General features: G+C 32.5%; 2 protein-coding genes and 1 long non-coding RNA gene across 4 annotated transcripts in view; all 3 read left to right on the top strand.

Moving 5' to 3' along the window:
- Window positions 1-19,213, top strand: part of LOC127737810 (U2 snRNP-associated SURP motif-containing protein-like) — a 56,128-nt gene extending 36,915 nt beyond the window's left edge. For both annotated transcript variants that reach the window (XM_052248744.1, XM_052248743.1), the window contains exons 18-24: window positions 8,544-8,685; window positions 9,436-9,564; window positions 11,913-11,997; window positions 12,580-12,706; window positions 16,238-16,348; window positions 17,041-17,150; window positions 18,296-19,213. In XM_052248744.1, the coding sequence (XP_052104704.1) occupies window positions 8,544-8,685; window positions 9,436-9,564; window positions 11,913-11,997; window positions 12,580-12,706; window positions 16,238-16,348; window positions 17,041-17,150; window positions 18,296-18,410 (819 nt within the window). In that variant the 3' untranslated portion in view covers window positions 18,411-19,213. The remainder of the gene's footprint in view (window positions 1-8,543; window positions 8,686-9,435; window positions 9,565-11,912; window positions 11,998-12,579; window positions 12,707-16,237; window positions 16,349-17,040; window positions 17,151-18,295) is intronic.
- Window positions 489-4,613, top strand: LOC127737818 (uncharacterized). The gene is made up of 2 exons (XR_007999826.1): window positions 489-765; window positions 3,424-4,613. It is a non-coding gene; the product is annotated as an uncharacterized LOC127737818 (long non-coding RNA).
- Window positions 19,214-20,397: 1,184 nt separating the features above from the next.
- LOC127737816 (uncharacterized) lies at window positions 20,398-22,598 on the top strand. The gene is made up of 2 exons (XM_052248752.1): window positions 20,398-21,041; window positions 21,612-22,598. Exons 1-2 carry the CDS (start codon window positions 20,957-20,959, stop codon window positions 22,076-22,078), a joined length of 552 nt encoding a protein of 183 aa, XP_052104712.1. The 5' UTR covers window positions 20,398-20,956; the 3' UTR covers window positions 22,079-22,598.
- The last annotated feature ends 4,795 nt before the right edge of the window (window positions 22,599-27,393 follow it).

A 27,393-nucleotide genomic window follows, 5' to 3' on the forward strand; every position in this document is an offset into this window, starting at 1 on the left:
GTAAAAATATTGTAAAACAAAAAAAATATAAACACTTTTTGTCGATCAGTTCAATATAATCAACGCGTACATCGGCGAATGTCAATACCGTCTGGTCAACTTTTTTTGCAGAAAAACATTTTTGTTTACTATAAAGTTTATATTTTCGTATTATATATTTATTATTCTCACAGATTCCTTAATTTCATCGACAAATATTGTAAAACAAAAAAGATATTAACACTTGTTTTCGACCAAATGAATATATGTATAGCGTGTATCGGCGAGTGTGAAATCCGTCCGGTCAATTTTAATTGCTCAAAAATATTTTTTTTCACTTATTTTGTTTTATTTTTATAAAATATAGTTTAATATCTCTAAGGTCTACAAATATTAAAAAAATCTACCGAATAACAAAAAAGTTATGACTATTTATATCTCATCCGGTCAATCGTCCTGTCACTATCCGGGCAATCGTCCTGTCATTAGTACTTCCCGCCGTTGTAGCCGATCCTGTACTTCAACTTCCGGTTTCTGCACTGTGCAACTATTACAGTTGCATTTTTAATTAACGATGCCAAGTACTTGTTGTTGTGTACCTGGATGTCATTTAAGAGGAGGACATGCATTTCCAAATGACTTAAAAAGAAGGAAAAGTTGGATCAACGCAATGGCCCATACGCAGATTGGACGAGAACACGATGAAATCGTGGAGTCCATCTCAATCAGCTGTTGTTTGCAAGGCACATTTTACTGAAAAAGACTACGTGCAGGAAACTATTCATGGTAAAACTCTATTTTCTTTTTAAAATATATAGTTATATATGTAATCGCCATGCGAATAAACCAAAGTCTGTTTACAACCGCAATTATCGTTTTAGAATAAAAGGGGGTGGTTAATTCAAGACGTCATAATTTTTTGGATTACGATTCAATGTGATCTGTTTGAGATTTTTTGGTGCTTGCTACAATTATAATGATTTCTTACAAGAGGTATATCATACTGAGAATTATTTTAGCAGTAATTATGCTAATGTAGTAATGACAGGAATGCATAAGCTATGTCTCATAGACTTTCTTGAAAAATATCAATGACAATGTTAACAGGAACAAAACGAATTATAGTTATCTCGTACCATTGTAAACTCGTACCAATGTCAACTCGTATCACTAAAAAAAAACTCGTACCAATGCAAACTCGTACCACTGCTAACTCGTACCACGGTAAATTCATACCATTGTAAACTCGTACCAACTTATTTAAATGCATTCAAATGGTGTTTAATGATGAATATATACTTTAATTTCACTCAATACCTCTTAAGTCTGTAAAATGTATATAATTTGAAATTGCAATGACCAATTTGTAGCTAATTTTCCTTGTCTAATTGGAGCTTATGTTTTATACTTGTATTTGCACATATCGACTCTAAATAAAGCTTTATGTCTTATGTCTTATATCTTACCGTGGCAGATTGGCTTTGTTGTCTCCCTTGAATAGACTCTTTTTTTAAACTTTTACTGACAACTATTTGATTTAATTTTTAATCATTCCAAAATCAGTAACATTGAATAGATTTGGGTATTTTTCTATTGTTTGTAAAAGGAATTTTATTTAATGAAAGAATTTATTTATTGTGTTTTAAAGGTTTACAATTGTTTATGACCAACAGTTAGAAAGTAAGAAATTTATTTTTATACAATATACAGCACATTTTAGCAGAATATGACCATGCTAATATGATTAAACAAGTTGATTAGTTAATAATCAACAAATAATCACACAATCAAAGGAATTTAATATATTTATTAGCATGGTAATTAAGAAATTACATTCGTATTTTTGTCTAAGTTTTCATTAAAATCTTGTATAAAATTCAAAGATATTTTAATTTTTTGTATAAAGCTTAAAAAAAAAATAATCATAAAACATTCGTATTTTTGTCTAAGTTTTCATTAAAATCTAGTATAAAATTCAAGTAATTCAACTTTTTTTATTTAGTTTACCAAAAAAAAAAATCATAAAACATTCGTATTTTTGAATATATTTTTAATGGTACGAGTTTGCAGTGGTACGAGTTCTGATTGGTACGACTTCCCAGTGGTACGAGTTTACGTTGGTACGAGTTAACTTTTTTGGTACGAGTTTACGTGGTACGAGTTTACAATGGTACGAGTTAACTTGCTTCCAACAAAACAATGACATGCTCTCATCTATATTATAGTTATTTAGGTACAAACAATGTATGTTTGTTGCATATGTCTCTCATTGTTTGTCCTTTGGATTTACATAACATACATTTTGATGTACATTGAATCAGGCTAACATAGTTTTATCCAGATTGTAATGAATAAATCTAGTTAATATTTTGCCAGGTAGTACAAAGGAATTATAGTTATCTCGTACCATTGTAAACTCGTACCAATGTCAACTCGTACCACTAAACAAAAACTTGTACCACGGTAAATTCATACCATTGTAAACTCGTACCAACTTATTTAAATGCATGCAAATGGTGTTTAATGATGAATATATACTTTGATTTCACTCAATACCTCTTAAGTCTGTAAAATGTATATAATTTGAAATTACAATAACCAATTTGTAGCTAATTTTCCTTGTCTAATTGGATAGAGAAAACCGTGGCAGATTGGCTTTGTTGTCTCCCTTGAATAGACTCTTTTTTAAACTTTTACTGACAACTATTTGATTTAATTTTTAATCATTCCAAATCAGTAACATTGAATAGATTTGGGTATTTTTCTATTGTTTCTAAAAGGAATTTTATTTAATGAAAGAATTTATTGATTGTGTTTTAAAGGTTTAAAATTGTTTATGACCAACAGTTAGAAAGTATGAAATTTATTTTTATACAATATTCAGCACATTTCAGCAGAATATGACCATGATTATACAAGTTGATTAGTTAAAGATAAAAAAAAACAAGTTGATTAGTTAATAATCACACAATCAAAGGAATTTAATATATTTATTAGCATGGTAATTAAGAAATTACATTCGTATTTTTGTCTAAGTTTTCATTAAAATCTGGTATAAATTTCAAAGATATTTTAATTTTTTGTATAAAGCTTAAAAAAAAAACAATCATAAAACATTCGTATTTTTGTCTAAGTTTTCATTAAAATCTAGTATAAAATTCAAGTAATTCAACTTTTTTTATTTAGTTTACCAAAAAAAAAATCATAAAACATTCGTATTTTTGAATATATTTTTAATGGTATGAGTTTGCAGTGGTACGAGTTCTGATTGGTACGACTTCCCAGTGGTACGAGTTTACGTTGGTACGAGTTAACTTTTTTGGTACGAGTTTACGTGGTACGAGTTTACAATGGTACGAGTTAACTTGCTTCCATACAAAGTATGCATTGCTAATGGAAGTTCATTTAATTATCAAAAAACTAATGTTTTATAACCTTTTTCAGGGCACAAACCCACCATACAGAGACTTAAGTCTACTGCCAATCCCAGCCTATTTTCCTGGACCAAGCAAGAGACTGAATCGTCCGCAAAAAGAAAAATCAGGGCAGTTTCCTGTGAAAACAAAAGAACTAAACTTGATGAATATTGTAGTAGAAATCTAGAGGAAAGTTTTGATTGTAAAGTTGGTTTTCCTGAATAAGTAATTCATACTGCAGACAGGATTTATGACTGTCCACCACCAACTGCCGAGCTAATGTTGAGCTTCACAGATGGAATTATGCAAACACCATCAATGCCTATATTTTCAGCAGAGAATTTTGAAATGAAGACACGTGACACAGCCATGCATTTTTATACCGGTTTAGAGTTGTAGAGTTGTATACTAAATTTTTATTTGTTTTGATCACACTTGGTCCAACAGCTCATTGTTTGAGATGCATATATTTTCAAATTGATAGGGTGTCATTTGAAAATCAGTTTTTTTATGACTTTGATGAAATTGATGCATTATACAACCAACTTTGAACTGTCTAGATTCTAGATTGAAACTAGTGTTAAGAATATTGTGTAAACATGGATTGTTTTTATGTCTAAACAGTGGCGTGAGGCTAACACTTGGCCATCTAGTGGTTAAGTCAGGTATTTTTCGCCATCCAACTTCAAATTAAAGTTTCCTACAACTTGGATTATTATTGACAGCACAGAATATCCCGTGATAAAACCTAAAGCTCCTAGAGCTCAGGCAACCTTTTCATCATATAAAAACAGAAACTTTGAAAATACTTGTATGTTCGACACCTGGTGGTTTAGTCAACTATGTCTCTAATGCATATGTTGGTTGTACCAGTGACTGTGAAATAGTTGAAAGATGTAGAATAGTTCAATTATGTGATCCAGGTGACAGTGTGATGGCAGACAAAGGTTTAAATGTGCAAGATTTGTTTGCTCACTTTTTTCAAAAAAAAAAACAGAATTAGTTCCAAAACTCTTATACGGGATAGAAAAGTCTCCAATTAACACGTGCACATAGAGCTAATTATTGGACTTGGCAAAACATACAAAATTCTAATAAATCCTATGAATGGAACTGAAACAAAACTTTCATCTGAAATAACATTTAGTTGTTTTATGTTGTGTAATTTTAGAACTTGTATTGTGCCAAAGGATGCATAAATAAAAGTGACGCAATGAAGTTTGTTCTGATATATATATATAAATATTATTTACAATTACATGCACATGTAAATTGTAATGCATATAAAAATAAGGAGATGTGGTATGATATTCAGTGAGTTTATCGAACCAAAGTGCATAAGAAATGGGTTAAGCAGTTACAGGTGTTACTGTCACCATACAATCTCCAACAATTAGAAAAACTTGTACCGTGTAAAAAATTTCAGAGATCTTACAACTAAGTTTTGTTGTCTCACCTTGACTTTGGTGAATTGTTTATATCTGTTGATGTAAATATAAAAAAGAAGATGTGGTATGATTGCCAATGAGACAACTCTCAACAAGAGATCAAATGACACAGAAATTAACAGCTATAGGTCACAGTACGGCCTTCAACAATGAGCAAAGCACATACCGCACAGTGAGCTATAAAAGGCCCCGAAATGACAATGTAAAACAATTGAAACAAGAAAACTAACGGCCTAATTTATGTACAAAAAATGAACGAATAACAAATATGCAACACATAAACAAACGACAACCACTGACTTGGGACAGGCACATACATGTACATACAGAATGTGGCGGGGTTAAACATGTTGGCGGGATCCCAACCCACCCCCTAACCTGGGACAGTGGTGTAACAGTACAATATAAGAGCGAACTATAAAAATCAGTTGAAAGAGGCTTAACTCATCAGATGGATAAATACAAATACAAGTGGACGTGGCCGGGTAGTTGTACATCCAAACAACAAAAAGACACTAAGTACAGATCTGAGAGTACTCGCATTTACTGACAGCTAGTTCAAAGCCACAAACAACTGATAAAAAAATCTTGCATCTAAGACTAAATTATCAACCCGTAAGCTCCCTTTAGAATTTTATAAATTTTAGATTTTACATTTCTGAGTTGTGGGGTTTTATTCATTAAAAAAGGGGGGATTTTCCAGTTTTTGGACAACAACTCAAAAATGCTTTAAGCAGTTCGCATGAAACTTTGGTGAATTATTTATCGCTATTGATGTAATCTCCCTATTGATTTTCATAAATTTCAAATATGACATTGAGAAGAAATTGAACTTTATTTGTTTATAGTCTGGCAACAGATTTATTAAGTATTGCGCAACAGCACAGTGTATTGCACAACAGCAAGAAATCTTTAATTGAATATAAATTCAATTCATATAACCGATTTCAAGTTCTTTGACTACATTTATTCAGAAACTATAATATGTCAAATATTTAATTACAATCCAAATTCAGACCTGTATCAAGCTTGAATATTGTGTCCATTTTTGCCCCAACTATTCAGGGTTGGACCTCTGTGGGTGTATCCAGCTGCGCTCAGCGAATCAGTTTATTACTTAATTAAGAACTCCTTTTTGTCGAGCATGCGACTTTTGTCGCAGAAAGCTCGACATAGGGATAGTGATCCGGCGGCGGCGTTAGCTAACTTCTTAAAAGCTTTATATTTAAGAAGGTGGAAGGTCTGGATGCTTCATACTTTGTATATGGATGCCTCATGTTACGAAGTTTCCGTCAGTCACATGTCCAATGTCCTTGACCTCATTTTCATGGTTCAGTGACTACTTGAAAAAAAAGTTAAGATTTTTTGTAATGTTAAATTCTCTCTTATTATAAGTAATAGGATAACTATATTTGGTATGTGCATACCTTGCAAGGTCCTCATGCCTGTCAGACAGTTTTCACTTGACCTCGACCTCATTTCATGGATCAGTGAACAAGGTTAAGTTTTGGTGGTCAAGTCCATATCTCAGATACTATAAGCAATAGGTCTAGTATATTCGGTGTATGGAAGGACTGTAAGGTGTCATCTGATCTTGACCTCATTTTCATGGTTCAGTGGTTATAGTTAAGTTTTTGTGTTTTGGTCTGTTTTTCTTATACTGTATGCAATAGGTCTACTATATTTGGTGTATGGAATGATTGTAAGGTGTACATGTCTAGCTGGCAGGTGTCATCTGACCTTGACCTCATTTTCACGTTTCAGTGGTCAAAGTTAAGTTTTTGAGTTTTGGTCTTTTTTTCTAATACTATATGCAATAGTTCAACTATATTTGGTGTATGGAAATATTTTATGATCTATATGTCAGTCATGCAGTTTTTTTTTTTACCTTGACCTCATTTTCAAGGTTCATTGCTCAGTTTTAAGTTTTTGTGTTTTGGTCTGTTTTTCTTAAACTATAAGCAATAGGTCAACTATATTTGTTGTATGGAAGAATTGTTAGCTGTACATGCCTGCCTAGCATGGTTCATCTGACCTTGACCTCATTTTCTTGGTTCATTGGTCAATGTTTAGTTTACTTGGTTAATGTTAAGTTTATGTGACAGTTGTAATAAAGCTTTATATTTAGGACTATCAACATAATATCAATGATTAGTAAAGAAGGCGAGACATTTCAGCGTGTGCACTCTTGTTTCATTCATAAATTACTTTATACTTGGAAATATAATTTTGCTTGGAGTTATAGTTTCTAAAAAAAAGTATTGTCTTTGAAAGAGTTGACATTTTGCAATGTACATTTATTCTACATAGTTCTATGGTACCAAATCAAAAGTTTATATTAAAGAAAGAAGTCAAAGGTTTCCCATCATAGTTTAGTTACATACATTTTTTTTGTACCTGAGGTCGTTGAATATAGATCATTATATAAATAAGGAGATGTGTTATGATTGCCAATGAAACAACTATCATCCATACATTGTACTTACCAGTAACAAACCACATTTGCAAAGTTGAATAAAATACAGTTGATAACATTTACTTATTACTAAAAAGAAAATGCCAAACTATTTTAAACAGTATTTGACTATAAACATAGATAAAAAAGGTACAAACTGGACATAATGCACTAGTTCATAAACAAGTGAGAACAATCGCCTTCATATAGTGCTCAGAATATGACATTCATAAAACTTTTTCAATATCATTAGAGAACTCTAAATCTTAAATACTGAAAGCCACCTCTGATAAGTACAATGTACTATGCAAGATAATGATATAACTGGACTAAAAATACACACAACCTGTAATTAACTGCCTTTACAGCGCTTTCGCGCTTTGATTATTTTAATAAATGACTAAGAACAAGAATTTGCAACATAAGATACTATTTACAACAATGATTCAACATAATGAGAAATGAAATGCTAATAAGATAACCAAGCATCATTGATAATATATTCAATAATTTAGCGTTTATAGATATAAAATATATAAGTACTGTTAGCATGTCCAAAATCTCTCCCATGTCCACAGTAAATAAAATAACATTTTATAGCAGTCTTGAATGCAATATAATAGTATGAAGGTCCAGTCTGTGATATAAAATGTATTAACTATTGTAGATTGTGGTCACTTCATACTACATAAATATATTAAATATAAATAAACAGGTGTCTATTTATAACAAAACATTCAAATTGTTTTCAGTGACATGACATTCATTAGCAATGAAAGTGTAATTGATATAGAAAAATGAAATAGTCTATCGTAGATTGCACCTCACTTTGACGTGAAAAATGTTTAAAAAAACTTTGTTTAATGATGATGGTCATTTACTTTTAACTAATACTATACTATAGGATTATTGCATGAATATTGTTCTAATTAAATTTTTTCATTGCACGAGTTTGCAAGTGCAATATATATTCTTCAAGGGATAATTTTTCCCAATGGGCAATAAACTTTTTATTGTATAGCAAAGCTTAGAAAACTGTAAAAATATATTTTGTCACTGAGTGGGTCAAAGCTATATTTGCACTATTGTGATATGATAGAATATTGCACACTAACTTGTCATGAAATTCTGTTAAAAATATGTTGCAATATGATAATAACCAACCCCGACCCTCTTAACACAAACTAAAGTTTTGTATGGCACTAGTGATTAAATGGTACATAACTGGAAAAAATATGATTGTAGGCTTTGGTTGAAGCAGTTGAGTCTGATCCAGAAGATTTAGATGGTGCTCCTTTGGATGACAGTAAAATAAAAGATGATTCTTTAGATGGTAAACCATTAGATGATTTAGAAGGAGACCCTTCAGATGTTGATGGTGCTCCTTGTAAGTACTATTTCCCTTTTTGTCAACTGTCCAGATATTTAGGCCATCCTTCTGATATCCTTTTTAAACTGGAAAAAATATTTCAGAAGACCAGTCTCCTGACATGCAGGATGAATCTCAAAATAAATTTCCTGCTTTCATTTTTACACTTAGTATAATTGATTGTGTACAGAATATCAAATACACAAGCTAACACCCAGTAGGTTTCATGATAAGTCTCTGAATAACTAAATTTCTTCAAGACAGTTTGTGATCAAGAACATGACTGGGTTCATCCACAGAATGTTACATAAATTGTCAGTAAATGACAATTCCTTCTTTTTTGTGATCATATTTATTTTTGATGTAATTCACATGTAAAGACCACAAGTTGTCAATAATATACATATATTCAATTGATTTGATTAAAACCATTGACCAACTTTGAAACAATTCCTCTATGAAAATTGATATTTATGAAAATAATTGTACAGTACAATTTCAAGGTCCATATAAAATATGGATGATATGCTCTCTGAGCAGTTATATACTATGTCAAAATATCCATTAAACTCCAAACATTGAAGTAAAAGTTGCTTCTCCTTACCGTTGTTCAGCTTACAACTTGAACACAGCATTGTATAAACTTTTACAGGTGTAGGAAAATTTTAAAAATGTGATTTCCATTACTAACTATTCAGAGGGGTTTTTTTTCACTGATAAATGAAAAAAATTCAATGCATCATATTGAAAATAAATTTTACCTTACAGTGATAGATGATTTGGATGGAAAACCATTAGAAGCTGAATCTCCTAATACACAGCCATCAACACCATCAGCCTCCAAGTTTGTCAAGTCCAAATGGGAGGCTGTGGATGAAACAGAATTAGAAGCTCAAGGTTTGGATATTTTTATGCCCCCGCCATCACCGGAGGGGGCATTTTAAAGTGTTACCCTTGTCCATCCGTTCGTACATCCAGAAATTGGTTTCCGTTCTCTAACTTTAGTTTGCCTCAACCAAATATTATGAAACTTATACATAATGCTTATTACCACAAAACACAGATTAAGTTTGAATTTGGGTGGTGTGACTTTTACTATTCCAGGGGTTCAAATTAGCGGTGGTCCGAGGTCCGTGACCTTCCACTATTGCAATCGGACTTTCGTTTTGGTTACTAGCTACACCCGACGGACTTTTGATTTGAAAGAAAATAAAAATTAACTTTGCCAAAATTTCCAAACGATCTCAAAACTTATTTTCATCTTTATTATTCATGACAGCGATGTTCATTTTGTTCAACCGCTAGCTTTATACCGAAAATCGCCATCAAGTATTATGTAAATCCGAGTAAAATCGTATCTGACTGACAAAACAACATTGCTAAACAATGGATGCCATAAACAGGAAATGAAGACAATTATAATACCGGATCAGATTCCGGTGCGGATAAGGGTAATTCCGGGTTTGCCGATCAAATACATAACAAATATAAACACTAGAATTGAAAACCAAAAAGATATATGGAACAGAAAGAAAAAGCAGGAAATATTTTATACAGAAACTCAAAATTACTTTTAGTTCACAAATTTTCATGTCAAAATCCAATAACATGTGACAGTAATTTTCTATATCATTAATAAATGTTGATATAATGTAGATGTTTTTATAGTGTAAACATATTACTACGATTTCAAGAGGTCATTTCTTCTCAATTTTGAAGGGCCAGTAAAAACCTGGAAGTTTCTTACTTTATTTTCACAGAGGAACTAATATAATATTGCAACTAGATATGATACAGTTAAACAGCTTTGAATTTGAACTGTTACTTTAATTGTATACTCGGGTATGAATTGAACAATATAAAAAAAGAGATACATATAGCTCTGTATATTATCGTAAAAACCAAACATTGTAGTGCCTTGAGTGAGCACTTCTCCCTATAATTTTCCAAAAGAGAAGTCACTCCTCCCTATGATTCTGAAGTATTGAGAGCCCTGAGATGGTATAATTAGTAATTAATTACCAATCGTTGAGACAACACAGGCACCCACAGTGACACCCTCCCCAATATCTTACTGAGTTATGAAATATTTCAAGTAAAAGTAGGACCTGGAATTTAGGTTGTGGACCTTTCAGTTTGGAGTGTCAAAGGTCCTGGACCTTCCAGTACCAAATGTTAATTTGAACCCCTGCATTCTGGAGTTATATATGGAAAAATTGCTGAATTTGTTTCCGTTCTCTAATTTTTGTTGCACTCAACCAAATGTTATGAAACTTATACATGATGCTTATTACCACAAAACTCAGATCAAGTTCGAATTTGGGTGGTGTCACTATTACCATTGTCACAATCACTATTTATTTCTTCAAACTACTACAGCTAAATTGACTCGTTTTTTTGGTACTAGCTGCATAAAGAGATCATGGTTTGTCCGGCTATCTCCTCCTACAGTTTTGGAGGTACAGCTTTAATATTTTGTAGGATGTTCATACACATAATGGAGGTGTGCATGGCCACAGGATTTTGATTTCTTTTAAATGTTCTGAAAATGGCAGGTAGTCATTATTTTGGAACAAGCTGCATAAAGAAATCATGGTTTGTCTGGCTATCTCCTCCTACAGTTACATCATCATACATGGTGTTAAATTTATAATTTGCTATGGTCAGACAGGGGTATCATTTGTGTCTTACAGACAGCGTAACAATTTCAAGTTGTATGCCAACATCACTGTTTGTCAAATCTAAAAGATGTGGAACTATACTCACGCATATGGCAGAGCCGAAAGGAGGGGAGGGGCATTGTCCATATTTAGTTTTGAAAAGTCCCAACATTACAGAGAACAGTTGTGCATTAAATACCTGGAAAATATTGACTGCATTTTTTTCATTGTCTTTTAATATTATCTCTATTTTCTTGTAGTGTGGAATTATACCAATTCTCTTCCAGCCTTCAATACTAATAGGGCTATAGGTTTTCCAGCCTGTTGCCATTAGTACATCTATTTACTTGTCTGTTCTGTGCCCAGTTAAAGTTTTTGGTTAAAGTTTACCATAAAATGTTGGTAACATCAACTTGAAAGTTGAGTACTCATGTTCATTATGTTGTGAAATTTAAAAAAATATATGCAAAATTTGTGTTTTAACCCAGAATGCATGGTGTCACATTGACACATATTCTTGTTTTTATCAAAGAATAAAGTATATAAAGCTAATTCAATGTATGATTATTTATATATTTTTTCCAGCTATGACAACATCAAAATGGGATTTGTTAGAACAAGAAAATGAAGATAAACCAGAAGAAGAAGATGACGAGGATATTGATGGACAGTAAGTAGTTTCTTTTGTACTGCATAAAAATTATTATAAATAATTGGGACAGCCAAAACAAGAACACAATATCACATTGAAATGTTGTTTTAATGGTAAGCAATTCTACAAAGCCCCAAAGTATAGACATAATTTCCTGAAGGTAATAATGATTACTGGCTTGAACAAATATTGCTGTATATCTTAATACAAGGTAAAAAAAAAATATTTGTTTAGCTCAATTGACCAAAGGCCTTATGTGCTTTTGTCATTACTTGGTGTCTGGCACCCTGCATAGGTTTGGTAGCTCTTCACAATACTGCTCTGGAGAATTTTACAGAAGAAACTATCCACCTCTACAGTTGTGTGAAAATAACTATATTCATATCTTTTTTTGTTATATCAGAGAGCTGTTTATAAATTTATCAATGCGCAGTAAGTCTTTTATTCACAAATTTGAAAGCATATGTATCTCCTCCAAAAAAAGTTGCTGGAAATTCATAATTTCCATTCAATATTTAAATGAATAGAAGAGAAATGAACGTACAGAAGATTTTTTGTCAACAATAAATGTTTTGAAATAATCAATTTGTACTTTCACAGACCCCTTGAAGATGGAGAAGACTCTCAGAACAACTCTGATGAAGAATTGTCAACTTTTAATAGTAGTGCTGATTTTAGAAAACAAATAATGACAGAAGAAAGAAGAGCAAAATTAAGAGAAATAGAGGTAATTGAAAGGAATTGTTGTGTGAAATATAACAGATTCAAAATTTAGTTTTTGTTTTGTCTTGAATACAATTATACTTAAATGATTTTAAAAAAAATCATTAAAATCTAATATTTAACAGATTTTCAAGAGGACATAGAAAATATTTTGAAATATTCTCAGTTTCCAGTGTTCTATTCAGACATATGACGCTTCCAAATATTTTATTGTTCCCGCAGCACTTACATTGGCACGCAGTGCTTTAAAAGATAATCCTGCAGCGTGTTAACTTTCATATTTAGTTATGAACTGTTTGATAACTTTAATTTTGTAAAGTTACCGTAAAGATCTAAAGATCGCCGCTGAGATGAAAATCAATATTACACCAAATTACGCAACTATTGATAGACTCCAGTCTATCCTTTACCTGTGTTTGTCTTAGCAGATCGTGTAATTGCATAGATTATCTTCGAAAGATAAATATTTTTCTTGGATACTTTTTTTAGCGTTTCAGGGTAAGAACTGAGAGAAAAGATCGAAATACAAATACGAAACATTTTTACACATGGCTTTCCTTATTAATTGCCGAATTAAATATCGAATTTTCTCATTGGTCGATAGTAAAAATCTATTTAAATACGACCAATGAACATGATGATAACACATGGTAAATTTGCAATACACAACTACAAATATTCATGAATGGAAGTCGTCTTTACGTAAAAAAACGTAAAGTAAACTAATATTTCTGATAAATTCATAATGTTAATCGATAGTTTGTGATAGAATGTGAAAAATTGTTCTTAGCAAATAGAATTCCTCTTTAATTGTCATCTTTAAAAAATTAAATCAGTTGTGTCTGTTTTTGGTCCTAGCACCGGAAAACTATGACAATAGTTGTGAACGGAAACACAGAAGCATATGTAAATAATTTTGTTGGACTTTACTTGAAGAATTTGTCAGGTTTCTACCTGCCAAAGAAAAGATTGTGACAAATACACACGGAAGTGATCTTGAAAATTATGTCAAACTCAAAATTGGTCAGCTGTTCATTTTAATTCTTTTGTTATAAAAACTTGTATTCCAAAAATTACAAACAGCTTAATAAAACACTATATTTAGAAGGAGCAGATGCACCAGATACAGAAATATTAAAAATCTGTTCAGCACTTAAAGGCTCAAAGGAACAGGAGAATATTCTCTTGAAATTACTAAATTTTGACTCTTCAATTTAATTTTAACTCTATAAATGGACTGTGATATCAACATGATCAATGTGTGTAAATTGATTATGTTTTATTTAATGATAATTTATAAATAGTGTACATAATCATGATAACTAAACACAACCTGACAGAAAGCTTTTAAATTCACTTTGTAGTTCTGAAGGATTGTTTCGCGTCACAATAGTTCACTCCAAAAAAAGGGTTATGCGCTACGAATTTTTGCGCCTTAAAAAAATTCTGGGGAGAACACTGGTTTCATAAACATTTTCCTAAAACACTGTCTTTTTGATGAGATATTGTCAATATTTGTTATTTTATCATACTATTTGTACTGTTCCAATTAATTTTCCTAAGACTGAGCTGTCAAGTTTGTTTGTCTTTATACAAGTTAGTCATTAATGTTTCCTCTCCGTTTCTTCTTCGAGGGTATCACCAGCCCAGTAGTCAGCACTTCTGTGTTGACATGAATTATCAATGATATGGTCATAATTATAAATTAACTGTTTACAAAACTTTGAATTTTTCGAAATACTAAGATTTTCTAACCTAGGAATAGATTACCTTAGCTGTATTTGGCAAAACCTTTCAGATTTTTTTGGTTCTCAATGCTCTTCAACAATGTCCTTTATTTAGCCTTTTTAAAATTTTTTGATTCAAGTGTCACTGACGAAACGTATACATGTCATGTGTACAAAATTTTAATCCTGGTATCTATGATGTGTTTATTCAGAACGCATGGAAATCACCTTTATTTTAACTTGTTAAGAAAACCCTTGTCTGTCCGTATGTACGTCTCAAAATTGGTTTCCTTTCTCTAATTTTAGTTTGCCTCAACCAAATGTTATGAAACTTGTACACGAAACGCAGATCAAGTTTGAATTTGGGTGGCATCTCTTTTACCATTCTTGAGTTATGCCCCTTTATAACATTATATGCAAGAGGGGGCATCATCTGTGTCCCATGGTTACATTCTCCATTTATTTCATTGAAAAACTCTTAAGATTTGTTATTTACTCAAATCAAACACTTCACTCAAAATAGTACAATTCTGAGGGGAGAAACCTACGTATCTGAGGAAAAAAGGTTTTTTGTCGAGCCTGCGACTTTTGTTGCAGAAAGCTAGACATAGGGATAGTGATCCGGTGGCGTCGTTAGCAAACTTCTTAAAAGCTTTATTATTTTCCAGGGTGGAAGACCTGGATGCTTCATACTTTGTATATAGATGCCTTATGTTATGAAGTTTCCGTCTGTCATATGTCCATTGTCCTTGACCTCATTTTCATGGTTCAGTGACTACTTGAAAGAAAAAAGTTAAGATTTTTTGTAATGTTAATTGCTCTCTTATTATTAGTAATAGGATAACTATATTTAATATGTGTGTAGCTTGCAAGGTCCTCATGCCCGTCAGACAGTTTTCATCTGACCTCGACCTCATTTCATGGATCAGTGAACAAGGTTAGGTTTTCTTGGTCAAGTCCATATATCAGATACTATAAGCAATAGGTCTTCTATATTTGGTGTATGGAATGATTGTAAGGTGTACATGTCCAACTGGCAGGTGTCATGTGACCTTGACCTCATTTTCATGGTTCAGTGGTTAAAGTTAAGTTTTTGTGTTTTGGTCTTTTTTTCTAATACTATATGCAATAAGTCAACTATATTTGGTGTATGGAAATATTTTACAATGTACAAGTCAGTCCTTCAGGTTTTATTTGACCTTGATCTCATTTCCACGGTTCATTGCTCAGTGTTTAGTTTTTGTGATTTGGTCTGTTTTTCTTAAACTATAACCAATAGGTCAACTATATTTGTTGTATGGAATGATTGTAAGGTGTATATGTCTGTCTGGCAGGTATCATCTGACCTTGACCTCATTTTCATGGTTCATTGGTCAATGTTAAGATTTCCTGGTTAAGTTTGTTTCTTAGATACTATAAGCAATAGGTCAACTATCTTTAATGCATAGATTGATTGTAAGGTGTACATGTTTGTCTGGTATGGTTCATCTGACCTTGACCTTATTTTCATGGTTCATTGGTCAATGTTTAGTTTTCCTGTTTAAGTCTGTATCTTAGAAACTATAAGCAATAGGTCAACTATATTTGGTGTATTGAATGATTGTAAGGTGTACATGTATTTCCGGTTTAGTTTATCTGACCTTGACCTCATTTTCTTGGATCATGTTAAGGTTATGTGATACTTTTAGTAAAGCTTTATATTTAGGACTATCAACATAAAATCAATGGTCAGTAGAGAAGGCGAGGCATTTCAGCGTGTGCACTCTTGTTGTTTAAATGAAGTAAGTAAACTGTATTTTACATTTTAGGTCAAGGTTATGAAATACCAAGATGAGTTAGAAGGGGGAAAAAGGTCAAGGAAATCACACATGTCATTACAACAACAAGTAGAACATTATAGAAAGAAACTTCTACAGAAGGTATGTTTAAAGAAATCAAACATTTTAAGGTTTAGCTATTTTACTTATTTGTGTAATATGTGGAATAATTCATCAAATGATATTTGTAGTTTGAGTTATGGATGTATATTAATACTCGCTATTATTGTTCAAAGTCAAATTTTGCACTGGTCACAAATATGGCAAAGTAAAAAAAAAGTTAGATGGTAATTCAAAACATATTTGATGTCCATTGTTTTTAATTTATTTCACGTAGGTTGATTTTTTAGGAGAATAGACATTTTGGTCTTGTAGGGATTAGCAGTGCTTTAATATCAAAATGATTAATAGGAAGTGCTTGAAAAAAGGAGATAATTAATCAAAAACACAAAAACCTCAAAATAATTAGTTGAAACTTCTTAAAATCAAAATAATTATTTCAGACTACTTCAGCAGTAAAAACTTACATCACAAATTATGTCGTGTCATCCAAAAGATGTTTTGTCAAGTAGCCAGATAATTATTACATCATTTTTCAGTCCAACTAAATAATAATAATAACAATAGTCTACTTCGACAGCTATTTCTTGCAAATTTTATTATTGTATTTGCAAGTTATGATATTTATTTTCATTACTTGAGAAAATATAACAGATTTACAGCATGGCGTATATATTTATAGGGATTTGTTTTTGAAGTCCTTTACCTTTCAATTGTATCAATTTTATCAACAGGAAACAGTTGATTCTCCTAGAGAGGGGAGGAAAAGACACAGATCTCGTTCACAATCACCAGCATACAAGAATCCATCAGACAGCCCTAAACGTCCTAAAAAGTCCAAAAGGTAAGAACTCCTGAAAGTATTTTGGAAAGCCTGGGGCTAAAAAAAATTTCGGTTTTTGATTAGCGGATTAGTCCTCTTATTTTACCCTTATTTCAATTCTTGTATTTCTGATCATATAATTTATTAAATGTTGTCTGTTTCCAACCTGGCAGAAGATACTTGTTCATGTTGTATCTTATGGAATAAATCAACAAAACTCTGTTGAAAATTGGATGACAAATAATGGTGTTCAACTTTCTTTTGTGTATTATACTTGATAAACAGAATAGCCTTCAACAACAGCTGGGCTCTTGATCATAAAACTTAACTCAGTACTCATAGTACAAAACTTGTGCTGGAAACAAATCCAGTATTTCAATTGGTTGAAGTCTGAGTACGATGAATGTACTGGAAAATTTTATGACCGCAAGGCCAGAAGTATATAACTTCACATTGATAAGTTACATTTTGAATATATTCCATAAATAGGATGTTCAAATTAAAATTGAAAAAAATGTAAGTTAGTAATTGAAAATAAAGATTTTTCCATGTTCATATAAAAACAAATAACCAGTTATCAGATTAAATTATATAAGTTCATAGAAATAAATATAAACCATTTATCAGACTGATGTATAGTGATTTACATTAATTTTTTTACAGTGCAGTTAAAACCAAAAAATATAGAATACTTTAACCCAAATAAATCAGTCCCTCCCTGAAATCGATCTCTCCTATTTGCAAGGGCTTGAATTCCTATTACACTAAAAACTCTTCATGAATTCTGATTTTGATTGGTGCCATGAGAAGAGATGACCAACTAGCAGTTAGCTAGATTTTATCGGGGAAAGGTATACCCTGAGCTAATTCTAAATGATAAATTGAAAATTTTTCTTTGTCTGTGCATTCAGGCTTTAATGAAGCCATCGTAGAGCAGCAGATTATAACAACTGAATTATTTAGGTTAGGTATACTTTGGAATGTATATGGTGTATTAAATTGAAATCATGTAATTTCCAGATAAAATCCAAAAATGTGCTAACATTTAACATAACATTTTTTTTTAATTATGAATGAATACTTAAAGAATGATTGTCAATAGGATGTGATGATGTTATATTGTGATATGAACCATCTGAAAACTTAAGATCTTTATTTCATTGTAGTCCCAAAAGATCAAGAAAGTCAAGATCAAGGTCGCGAACTCCAAGGAAAAGGTCATCATCCAGAAGTCCTAGCAGACATCGACATAAGCACAAGAAAAATAAATACAGAGACTGATATATATTTAATTATTTATATGTTTTGTAGTATGAACATACTATCCTCAAAATAACGTATCAGTTAAAACTGACTCATTGGGCATTTTAAGAAAACCTCGGTGTTAAAACCAATCAGTTCTCGAGGAAAGCGATGATGATAAATTGTGGAATAATCTAAAGAAAAAATGTGTGACAATCATTACATTTTAATGAAGCAAGTCTAAACCTGGACCTTGGTTTTTATGAGGAAGAAAATTTGTTGGATTAATGATTTGTGTGCAATTAGTTGTCATTACAGAACAGTGTCAAATTTAAATATCTGTCATTAGATACATAAAACCAAACTGAAAACCTGTTATTTATCATAATTTGTAAATATGTACATCCTATAACATTTCTGATCAACTTTGTATATACTCATTTATACCACACACAACAAATTTTCATCATAAAATTTGACATGAATTTAATTAATGATTTTGCAGCTTATATTAGATTAGTATCCTGAATTCTACAAGATACTGATTTAAATGTAAGCTACTTCAAAAATATACTATATGATTTGTGAGAAGACTGCAACTGATGATATAATATAATGTTCAGAATATTGTTTAGAAATGGAAAATAGGTTTTTTGTGCTTTGGCATTTACCATACAAACAATTTAAATGTATGCAGTAGACCTCAGGTAGTGTTTTATCATGTATCCAGGGCTGCAACTTTGAATTTAATGTATTTTATCAAAGGAATTAGAAGTGCTTATTGTCAACTGAATTTTTCATATAATCAAAGGTTGTTTTGAATAAAACTACCATTGTCTAAATTGTATTTCTTTTATTAAAATGGCATTTATTTTTGTGATATGTTTATGGGTAAGAATGTTAACATCTTGAATTAACATAGTCCTATGGCATTTCTTGTGACTTGCCATCCATTGGCCATCATATTTGTCAGCTTTCAACAACAATTTCTGGAATATTCTCGTCTGACAATACCCTGCCAATTAAAACCAATTTTTAAAGGCAGTGCTTTAATGCCTTTCTAGTTGCCGGGTTAATCCTTCCTTCCGCGATATCCAACTTATCTACGTGGGGGGTCATTAGACTCCAAGTAGATCCGGAAATGTTGAATTGGAAGCAGGACAAATCGCCCCACTGGCAAATCGCCCCACACCAAATCGCCCCACTTTTTCACCAACTCGCCCCACTTTTAAAAAAATCGCCCCAAACTGGTTTACCAACTCGCCCCACTTGTAAAAAGGGTTAAATCCCGTTAATTTTACTCCTGCCAACTAGCCCCACTTAATGAAAAAAGGTTAAATCTAGATGAATTTATAATTTTCAGGTCTGCCAACTCGCCCTACTTTTAAAATGAAAACTAATCTACACAGAATACAAAAAAAAAACAAAATTCATTAAATTATTATTATCGAAATAAAATGATGTTTCCCTTTTTTAAATATAATTGTAAATACATTATGTATTATCATGTAATTTTCGTAATATTACTTTCAAGTAAATATCAAAGAGAATGTCCATTCATTCATTTACAATAAGCGTGTGTCATGTTTTTGTTTTTGTTAGTAAAAGTAGTCACCAATAATATTTTCTTAATTGATATTATTAATTTAATCTCATTTCATTAGGTATTGATTTTATTTATAAGTGGGGCAGGAACATAGACATACAACGGGATTGCATCTTTTTTCATAAGTGGGGCGAGTTGGCATTACTAAATTCATCGTGATTTATCTTGTTGTCATGAGTGGGGCGAGTTGGCAAACCTTATTTCAGCGGGATTTTAACCCTTTTTATAAGTGGGGCAAGTTATCAAACCTGTTTTCAATGGGATTTTACCCTTTTCATAAGTGGGGCGAGTTGGCAAACGGGGCGATTTTTTAGAAAGTGGGGCGAGTTGGTGAAAAAGTGGGGCGATTAGGCGTGGGGCGATTTGCCAGTGGGGCGATTTGTCATGGATTCGTTGAATTCTCTCCTCTTCTTATTGCGATATAAAATGTGTTTTGTTTCATTTCATTTACATTGGGAAATAGAGAAACGATCATTGTGTTTTGTTAGTTTTAAAAACTTTTGATATATTAGTATTTTGCATTATAAGCAGTCAACCGATTGACAAACTAGAATTATTTGAATTCCGTGTGGAAAGAGCTCGGGTTAATTTCGAGTGTTATCTGCAATCTAGATGTTTATAAATCATTTCAGTCGTTGATATAATAATTAAAGGTCGACTAAACATGAATTATATTATACAATTTAAAGCGCATTTCTGTTTATGCACGTGAACCCGTCTAACGTTATTTTCGCAGTTATATAAAGTAGCAAATTATCGTTCCTGAATAGGTGGCGCCGTGGTAGCGGATCCTGTTCCTCTTCTTCCGGTTTCTGCACTGTGCAACTATTTCAGTTATATTTTTAATTAACGATGCCAAGTACTTGTTGTTGTGTACCTGGATATTATTTAAGAGGAGGACATGCATTTCCAAATGACTTAAAAAGAAGGAAAAGTTGGATCAACGCCATGGCCCATACGCAGATTGGACGAGAACACGATGATATCGTGGAGTCCATCTCAATCAGCTGTTGTTTGCAAGGCACGTTTTACTGAAAAAGACTACGTGCAGGAAACTATTCATGGTAAAACTCTATTTTCTTTGTGAAATATATAGTTATATATGTAATCTCCATGCGAATAAACCAAAGTCTGTTTACAACCGCAATTATCGTTTTAGAATAAAAGGGGGTGGGTAATTCAAGACGTCATAATTTTTTGGATTACGATTCAATGTGATCTGTTTGAGATTTTTTGGTGCTTGCTACAATTATAATGATTTCTTACAAGAGGTATATCATACTGAGAATTATTTTAGCAGTAATTATGCTAATGTAGTAATGACAGGAATGCATAAGCTATACCTCATAGACTTTCTTGAAAAATATCAATGACAATGTTAACAGGAACAAAACAATGACATGCTCTCATCTATATTATAGTTATTTAGGTACAAACAATGTACGTTTGTTGCATAAGTCTCTCATTGTTTGTCCTTTGGATTTACATAACATACATTGAATCAGGCAAACATAGTTTTATCCAGATTGTAATGAATAAATCTAGTTAATATTTCGCGGGGTAGTACAAAGTATACATTGCTAATGGAAGTTCATTTAATTATAAAAAAACTAATGTTTTATAACCTTTTTCAGAGCGCAAACCCACCATACAGAGACTGAAGTCTACTGCAATTCCCAGTCTATTTTCCTGGACCAAGCAAGAGACTGAATCGTCCGCAAAAAGAAAAATCAGGGCAGTTTCCTGTGAAAACAAAAGAACTAAACTTGATGAATATTGTAGTAGAAATCTAGAGGAAAGTTTTGATTGCAAAGTTGGTTTTCCTGAAGAAGTCATTCATACTGCAAAAAGGATTTATGACTGTCCACCACCAACTGCCGAGCTAATGTTGAGCTTCACAGATGGAATTACGCAAACACCATCAATGCCTATGTTTTCCGCAGAGAATTTTGAAATGAAGACACTTGACACAGCCATGCATTTTTATACCGGTTTAGAGTTGTATACTAAATTTTTATTTGTTTTGACCACACTTGGTCCAGCAGCACATTGTTTGAGATACATATATTTTCAAATTGATAGGGTGTCAGTTGAAAATTAGTTTTTTTATGACTTTGATGAAATTGAGGCATCATACAACCAACTTTGAACTGTCTAGATTCTAGATTGAATCTAGTGTTGAGAATATTGTGTATACATGGATTGTTTTTATGTCTAAACAGTGGTGTGAGGCTAACACTTGGCCATCTAGTGGTTTAGTCAGGTATTTTTCACCATCCAACTTCAAATTAAAGTTTCCTACGACTTGGATTATTATTGACAGCACAGAATATCCCGTGATAAAACCTAAAGCTCCTAGAGCTCAGGCAACCTTTTCATCAAATAAAAACAGAAACACTGAAAATTCTTGAATGTTCGACACCTGGTGGTTTAGTCAACTATGTCTCTATGTCACATAGAGCGAATAATTGGACTTGGCAAAACATACAAAATTCTAATAAATCCTATGAATGGAACTGAAACAAAACTTTCATCTGAAATAACATTTAGTTGTTTTATGTTGTGTAATTTTAGAACTTGTATTGTGCCAAAGGATGCATAAATAAAAGTGACGCAATGAATTTTGTTCTGATATATATATATTTACAATTACATGCACATGTAAATTGCAATGCATATAAAAATAAGGAGATGTGGTATGATATTCAGTGAGTTTATCAAACTAAAGTGCATAAGAAATGGGTTTAAGCAGTTACAGGTGTTACTGTCACCGTACAATCTCCAACAATGAGAAAAACTCGTACCCTGTAAAAAATTTCAGAGATCTTACAACTAAGTTTTGTTGTCTCACCTTGACTTTGGTGAATTTTTTATATCTGTTGATGTAAATATAAAAAAGAAGATGTGGTATGATTGCCAATGAGACAACTCTCCACACATGCACAAGAGACCAAATGACACAGAAATTAACAGCTATAGGTCACAGTACGGCCTTCAACAATGAGCAAAGCCCATACTGCACAGTCAGCTATAAAAGGCCCAGAAATGACAATGTAAAACAATTCAAACAAGAAATCTAACAGCCTATTTTATGTAAAAAAATGAACAAATATAACAAATATGCAACACATAAACAAACGACAACCACTGAATTACACTTTTATAGGCTCCTGACTTGGGACAGGCACATACATGTACATACAGAATGTGGCGGGCTTAAACATGTTAGCGGGATCCCAACCCTCCCCCTAACCTGGGACAGTGGTGTAACAGTACAATATAAGAAAGAACTATAAAAATCAGTTGAAAGAGGCTAAACTCATCAGATGGATAAATACAAATACAAGTGGACGTGGTCGGGTAGTTGTACATCCAAACAACAAAAAGACACTAAGTACAAATCTGAGAGTACTCGCAGTTACTGACAGCTAGTTCAAAGCCACTAACAACTGATAAAAAAATCTTGCATCTAAGACTAAATTATCAATCCGTAAGCTCCCTTTAGAATTTTATAAATTTTAGATTTTACATTTCTGAGTTATGGGGTTTTATTCATTAAAAAAGGGGGGATTTTCCAGTTTTTGGACAACAACTCAAAATTGCTTTAAGCAGTTCACATGAAACTTTGGTGAATTATTTATAGCTATTGATGTAATCTCCCTATTGATTTTCATAAATTTCAAATATGACATTGAGAAGAAATTGAACTTTATTTGTTTATAGTCTGGCAACAGATTTATTAAGTATTGCACAACAGCACAGTGTATTGCACAACAGCAAGAAATCTTTAATTGAATATAAATTCAATTCATATAACCGATTTCAAGTTCATTGACTACATTTATTCAGAAACTATAATATGTCAAATATTTAATTACAATCCAAATTCAGACCTGTATCAAGCTTGAATATTGTGTCCATTTTTGCCCCAGCTGTTCAGGGTAGTACCTCTGCGGGTGTATCCAGCTGCGCTCAGCGAATCAGTTTATTTCTTAATAAAGAACTCCTTTAAATACGACAGCAAAAAAATTTTTGTGGTCGTATATTGGTATGACGTTGGCGTCGTCGTCCGAAGACACATTAGTTTTCACACTCTAACTTTAGTTTAAGTGAATGGATCTCAATGAAATTTTAAAATAAGGTTCAATACCACAAAAGGAAAGTGGGGATTGATTTTGGGGGTTATGGTACCAACAGTTAAGGAATTAGGGGCCAAAAATAAGCATTTTTGTAACTTCCAGACATAACTTGTGTGTAAGTGTATGGATCTCTCTGACAATGTACCACAAGGTTCCATATCAGAAAGGGAATGCTGGGATTGATTTTTGGGGGTAATTGCTTCCAAATTTTAGGAATTAGGGGCCAAAAAGGGGCAAAAACAAGCATTTTTCTAGTTTCATGACAATAACTTGTGTGCAAGTCTATGGATCTCTCTGACATTGTATCACAAGGTTCCATATCACAAAGGGAATGCTGGGATTGAATTTGGGGGTAATTGCCTCCAAATTTTAGGAATTAGGGGCCAAAAAGGGGCAAAAAACAAGCATTTTTCTAGTTTCATGGCAATAACTTGTGTGTAAGTGTATGGATCTTTATGAAATTGTACTACAAGGTTCCATATCACAAAGGGAAAGCTGGAATTGAGTTTGGGGGTAATTGCCCAAAAGTTTAGGAATAAGGGGCCAAAAAAAGCATTTTTCTAGTTTCCAGACAATAACTTGTGTTCAAGTGTATGGATCTCTCTGAAATTGTACTGCAAGGTACCATACCACAAAGGGAATGCTGGGATTGATTTTGGGGGTAATTGCCTCCAAATTTTAGGAATTAGGGGCCAAAAAGGGGCAAAAAACAAGCATTTTTCTAGTTTCATGACAATAACTTGTGTGTAAGTCTATGGATCTCTCTAACATTGTATCACATGGTTCCATATCACAAAGGGAATGCTGGGATTGATTTTGGGGGTAATTGCCTCCAAATTTTAGGAATTAGGGGCAAAAAAGGGGCAAAAAACAAGCATTTTTCTAGTTTCATGGCATTAACTTGTGTGTAAGTGTATGGATCTTTATGAAATTGTACTACAAGGTTCCATATCACAAAGGGAAAGCTGGGTTTGAGTTTGGGGGTAATTGCCCTAAACGTTTAGGAAATTCGGACCAAAAAGGGGCAAAAAAACAAGTATTTTTCTAGTTTCCAGACAATAACATGTGTTCAAGTGTATGGATCTCTCTGAAATTGTACTGCAAGGTACCATACCACAAAGGGAAGGCTGGGATTGAGTTTTGGGGTGATGAATCATAAGGGGGTTCAAAAAATTTGGGGGGGGGGGGGATTCTTTTTCCTTTTTTTTCTTTAAAATTTTCCATTTTAAATTGGTTATTTCTGATTTATATATAAAAGCAAATAATAATGATATGGTTTGAATAGGTAAATTAAAATTTTTTAAGTATCTTAGACCACTTTCATTCTGTGTCAGAAACCTATGCTGTGTCAAATATTTAATTACAATCCAAATTCAGTGCTGAATCAAGCTTGAATGTTGTGTTCATACTTGCCCCAACTGTTCAGGGTTCGACCTCTGCGGTCGTATCAAGCTGCGCCCCAGCGGAGCATTTTATTTCATTCATAAATTACTTTATGCTTGGAAATATAATTTTGCTTGGAGTTGAAAGAGTTGACATGTTGCAATGTACATTTACTCTACATAGTTCTATGGTACCAAATCAAAAGTTTATATAAAGAAAGAAGTCAAAGGTTTCCCATCATAGTTTAGTTACATACATTTTTTTTGTACCTGAGGTCGTTGAATATAGATCATTATATAAATAAGGAGATGTGTTATGATTGCCAATGAAAAAACTAAGGATTTTCTTATCCAAGGAATAGATTTCCTTAGCCGTATTTGGCACAACTTTTTGGAATTTTGGGTCCTCAATGCTCTTCAACTTTGTACTTGTTTGGCTTTGTTACTATTTTGATCTGAATGTCACTGATGAGTCTTATGTAGACGAAACACACGTCTGGCGTATTAAATTATAATCCTGGTACCTTTGATAACTAATTTGACTATAAACATAGATAAAAAAGGTACAAACTGGACATAATGCACTAGTTCATAAACAAGTGAGAACAATCGCCTTCATATAGTGCTCAGAATATGACATTCATAAAACTTATTCAATATCATTAGAGAACTCTAAATCTTAAATACTGAAAGCCACCTCTGATAAGTACACTGTACTATGCAAGATAATGATATAACTGGACTTAAAATACACACAACCTGTAATTAACTGCCTTTACAGCGCTTTCGTGCTTTGATTAATATCACCATCCTCAAGTTTTCTCTATTAGAACTATCCAATAATTTCACAAACCAATATGGCGGATGCTACTTTAAATAGAACAGTGGTTAAATTGACAAGAAGGTTGTTCAAATATGAAACAGCTAAATTGAGAAAACTTAACAGCCTTATTGATAACAAAACAATTTATGAAAAACAAATATGACCGACATGAACCAATGACAACCTTGGAACTACAGGCTCCTGGCTTGGGATAGACACACAACGAATATGGCGAGGCTAAACAGGTTTGAAGGTGCAAACCCTCCCCCTGACCTGGAACCGTGGTGTAACAGTACAACATAAGAACAAACTATAAAAATCAGTTGAAAAGGGCTAAACTCATCAGATCGATACAAAGCAGAAAAACATCTAACCAAAACAAAGACAGGACATGGCATGGAATTTATACATCCCTCACAATTAAAAAGACACAAAGTGCAGATCGGAGAGTACTCTCAGTTACTGACAACTAGTTCAAAGCCAATAACAACTTATAAAAAATCATGCATCTTAGACTAAAATATCAATAAGTACACATTCAACACTCAATGGCTTTTTGGAAAGACATTACCTTGTGCAATGCCAAAATATAGGTATCAACAGGTTGTAGAACTGTGTATGCGCATGTGTGTATAACAATAATATTATGTATGGTTTTGATTTATTGATAACCAAATCAATATTTATACCAATAAATACAATATTCAAAGATCTTATTACAGTGTTGAATTTGTGATCTTTTAGAATAAGTTTATTTAAAGGATTGCTAAGTTTACCCGGATTGTATCTTAATTGCTGGGCTTGGTAAACAACATTACCGTAAAAATTAGGATGTGCTATTAGTTTGAAAGAAGTTTCTACAAGTACAGCCAAACTTCCATACCAAATCTTTGTATCTATGAAGGAATTTAGTAAAGGTTTTAAGTAACTTGTGGTAATGAAATCCCTGACTTAATTTTAATTTAATTTACCACTAATACATATATTACAGACATGGGCATAGCAACCAAGTTTGGATATATAAACACTAGGATGGTGCCAAAGGAACATCACTGTCTAAAAAAGGAAAGAA

Source organism: Mytilus californianus, unplaced genomic scaffold (assembly GCF_021869535.1).
Source record: "Mytilus californianus isolate M0D057914Y unplaced genomic scaffold, xbMytCali1.0.p SCAF_4, whole genome shotgun sequence".
Classification (NCBI taxonomy): Eukaryota; Metazoa; Mollusca; class Bivalvia; order Mytilida; family Mytilidae; genus Mytilus; species Mytilus californianus.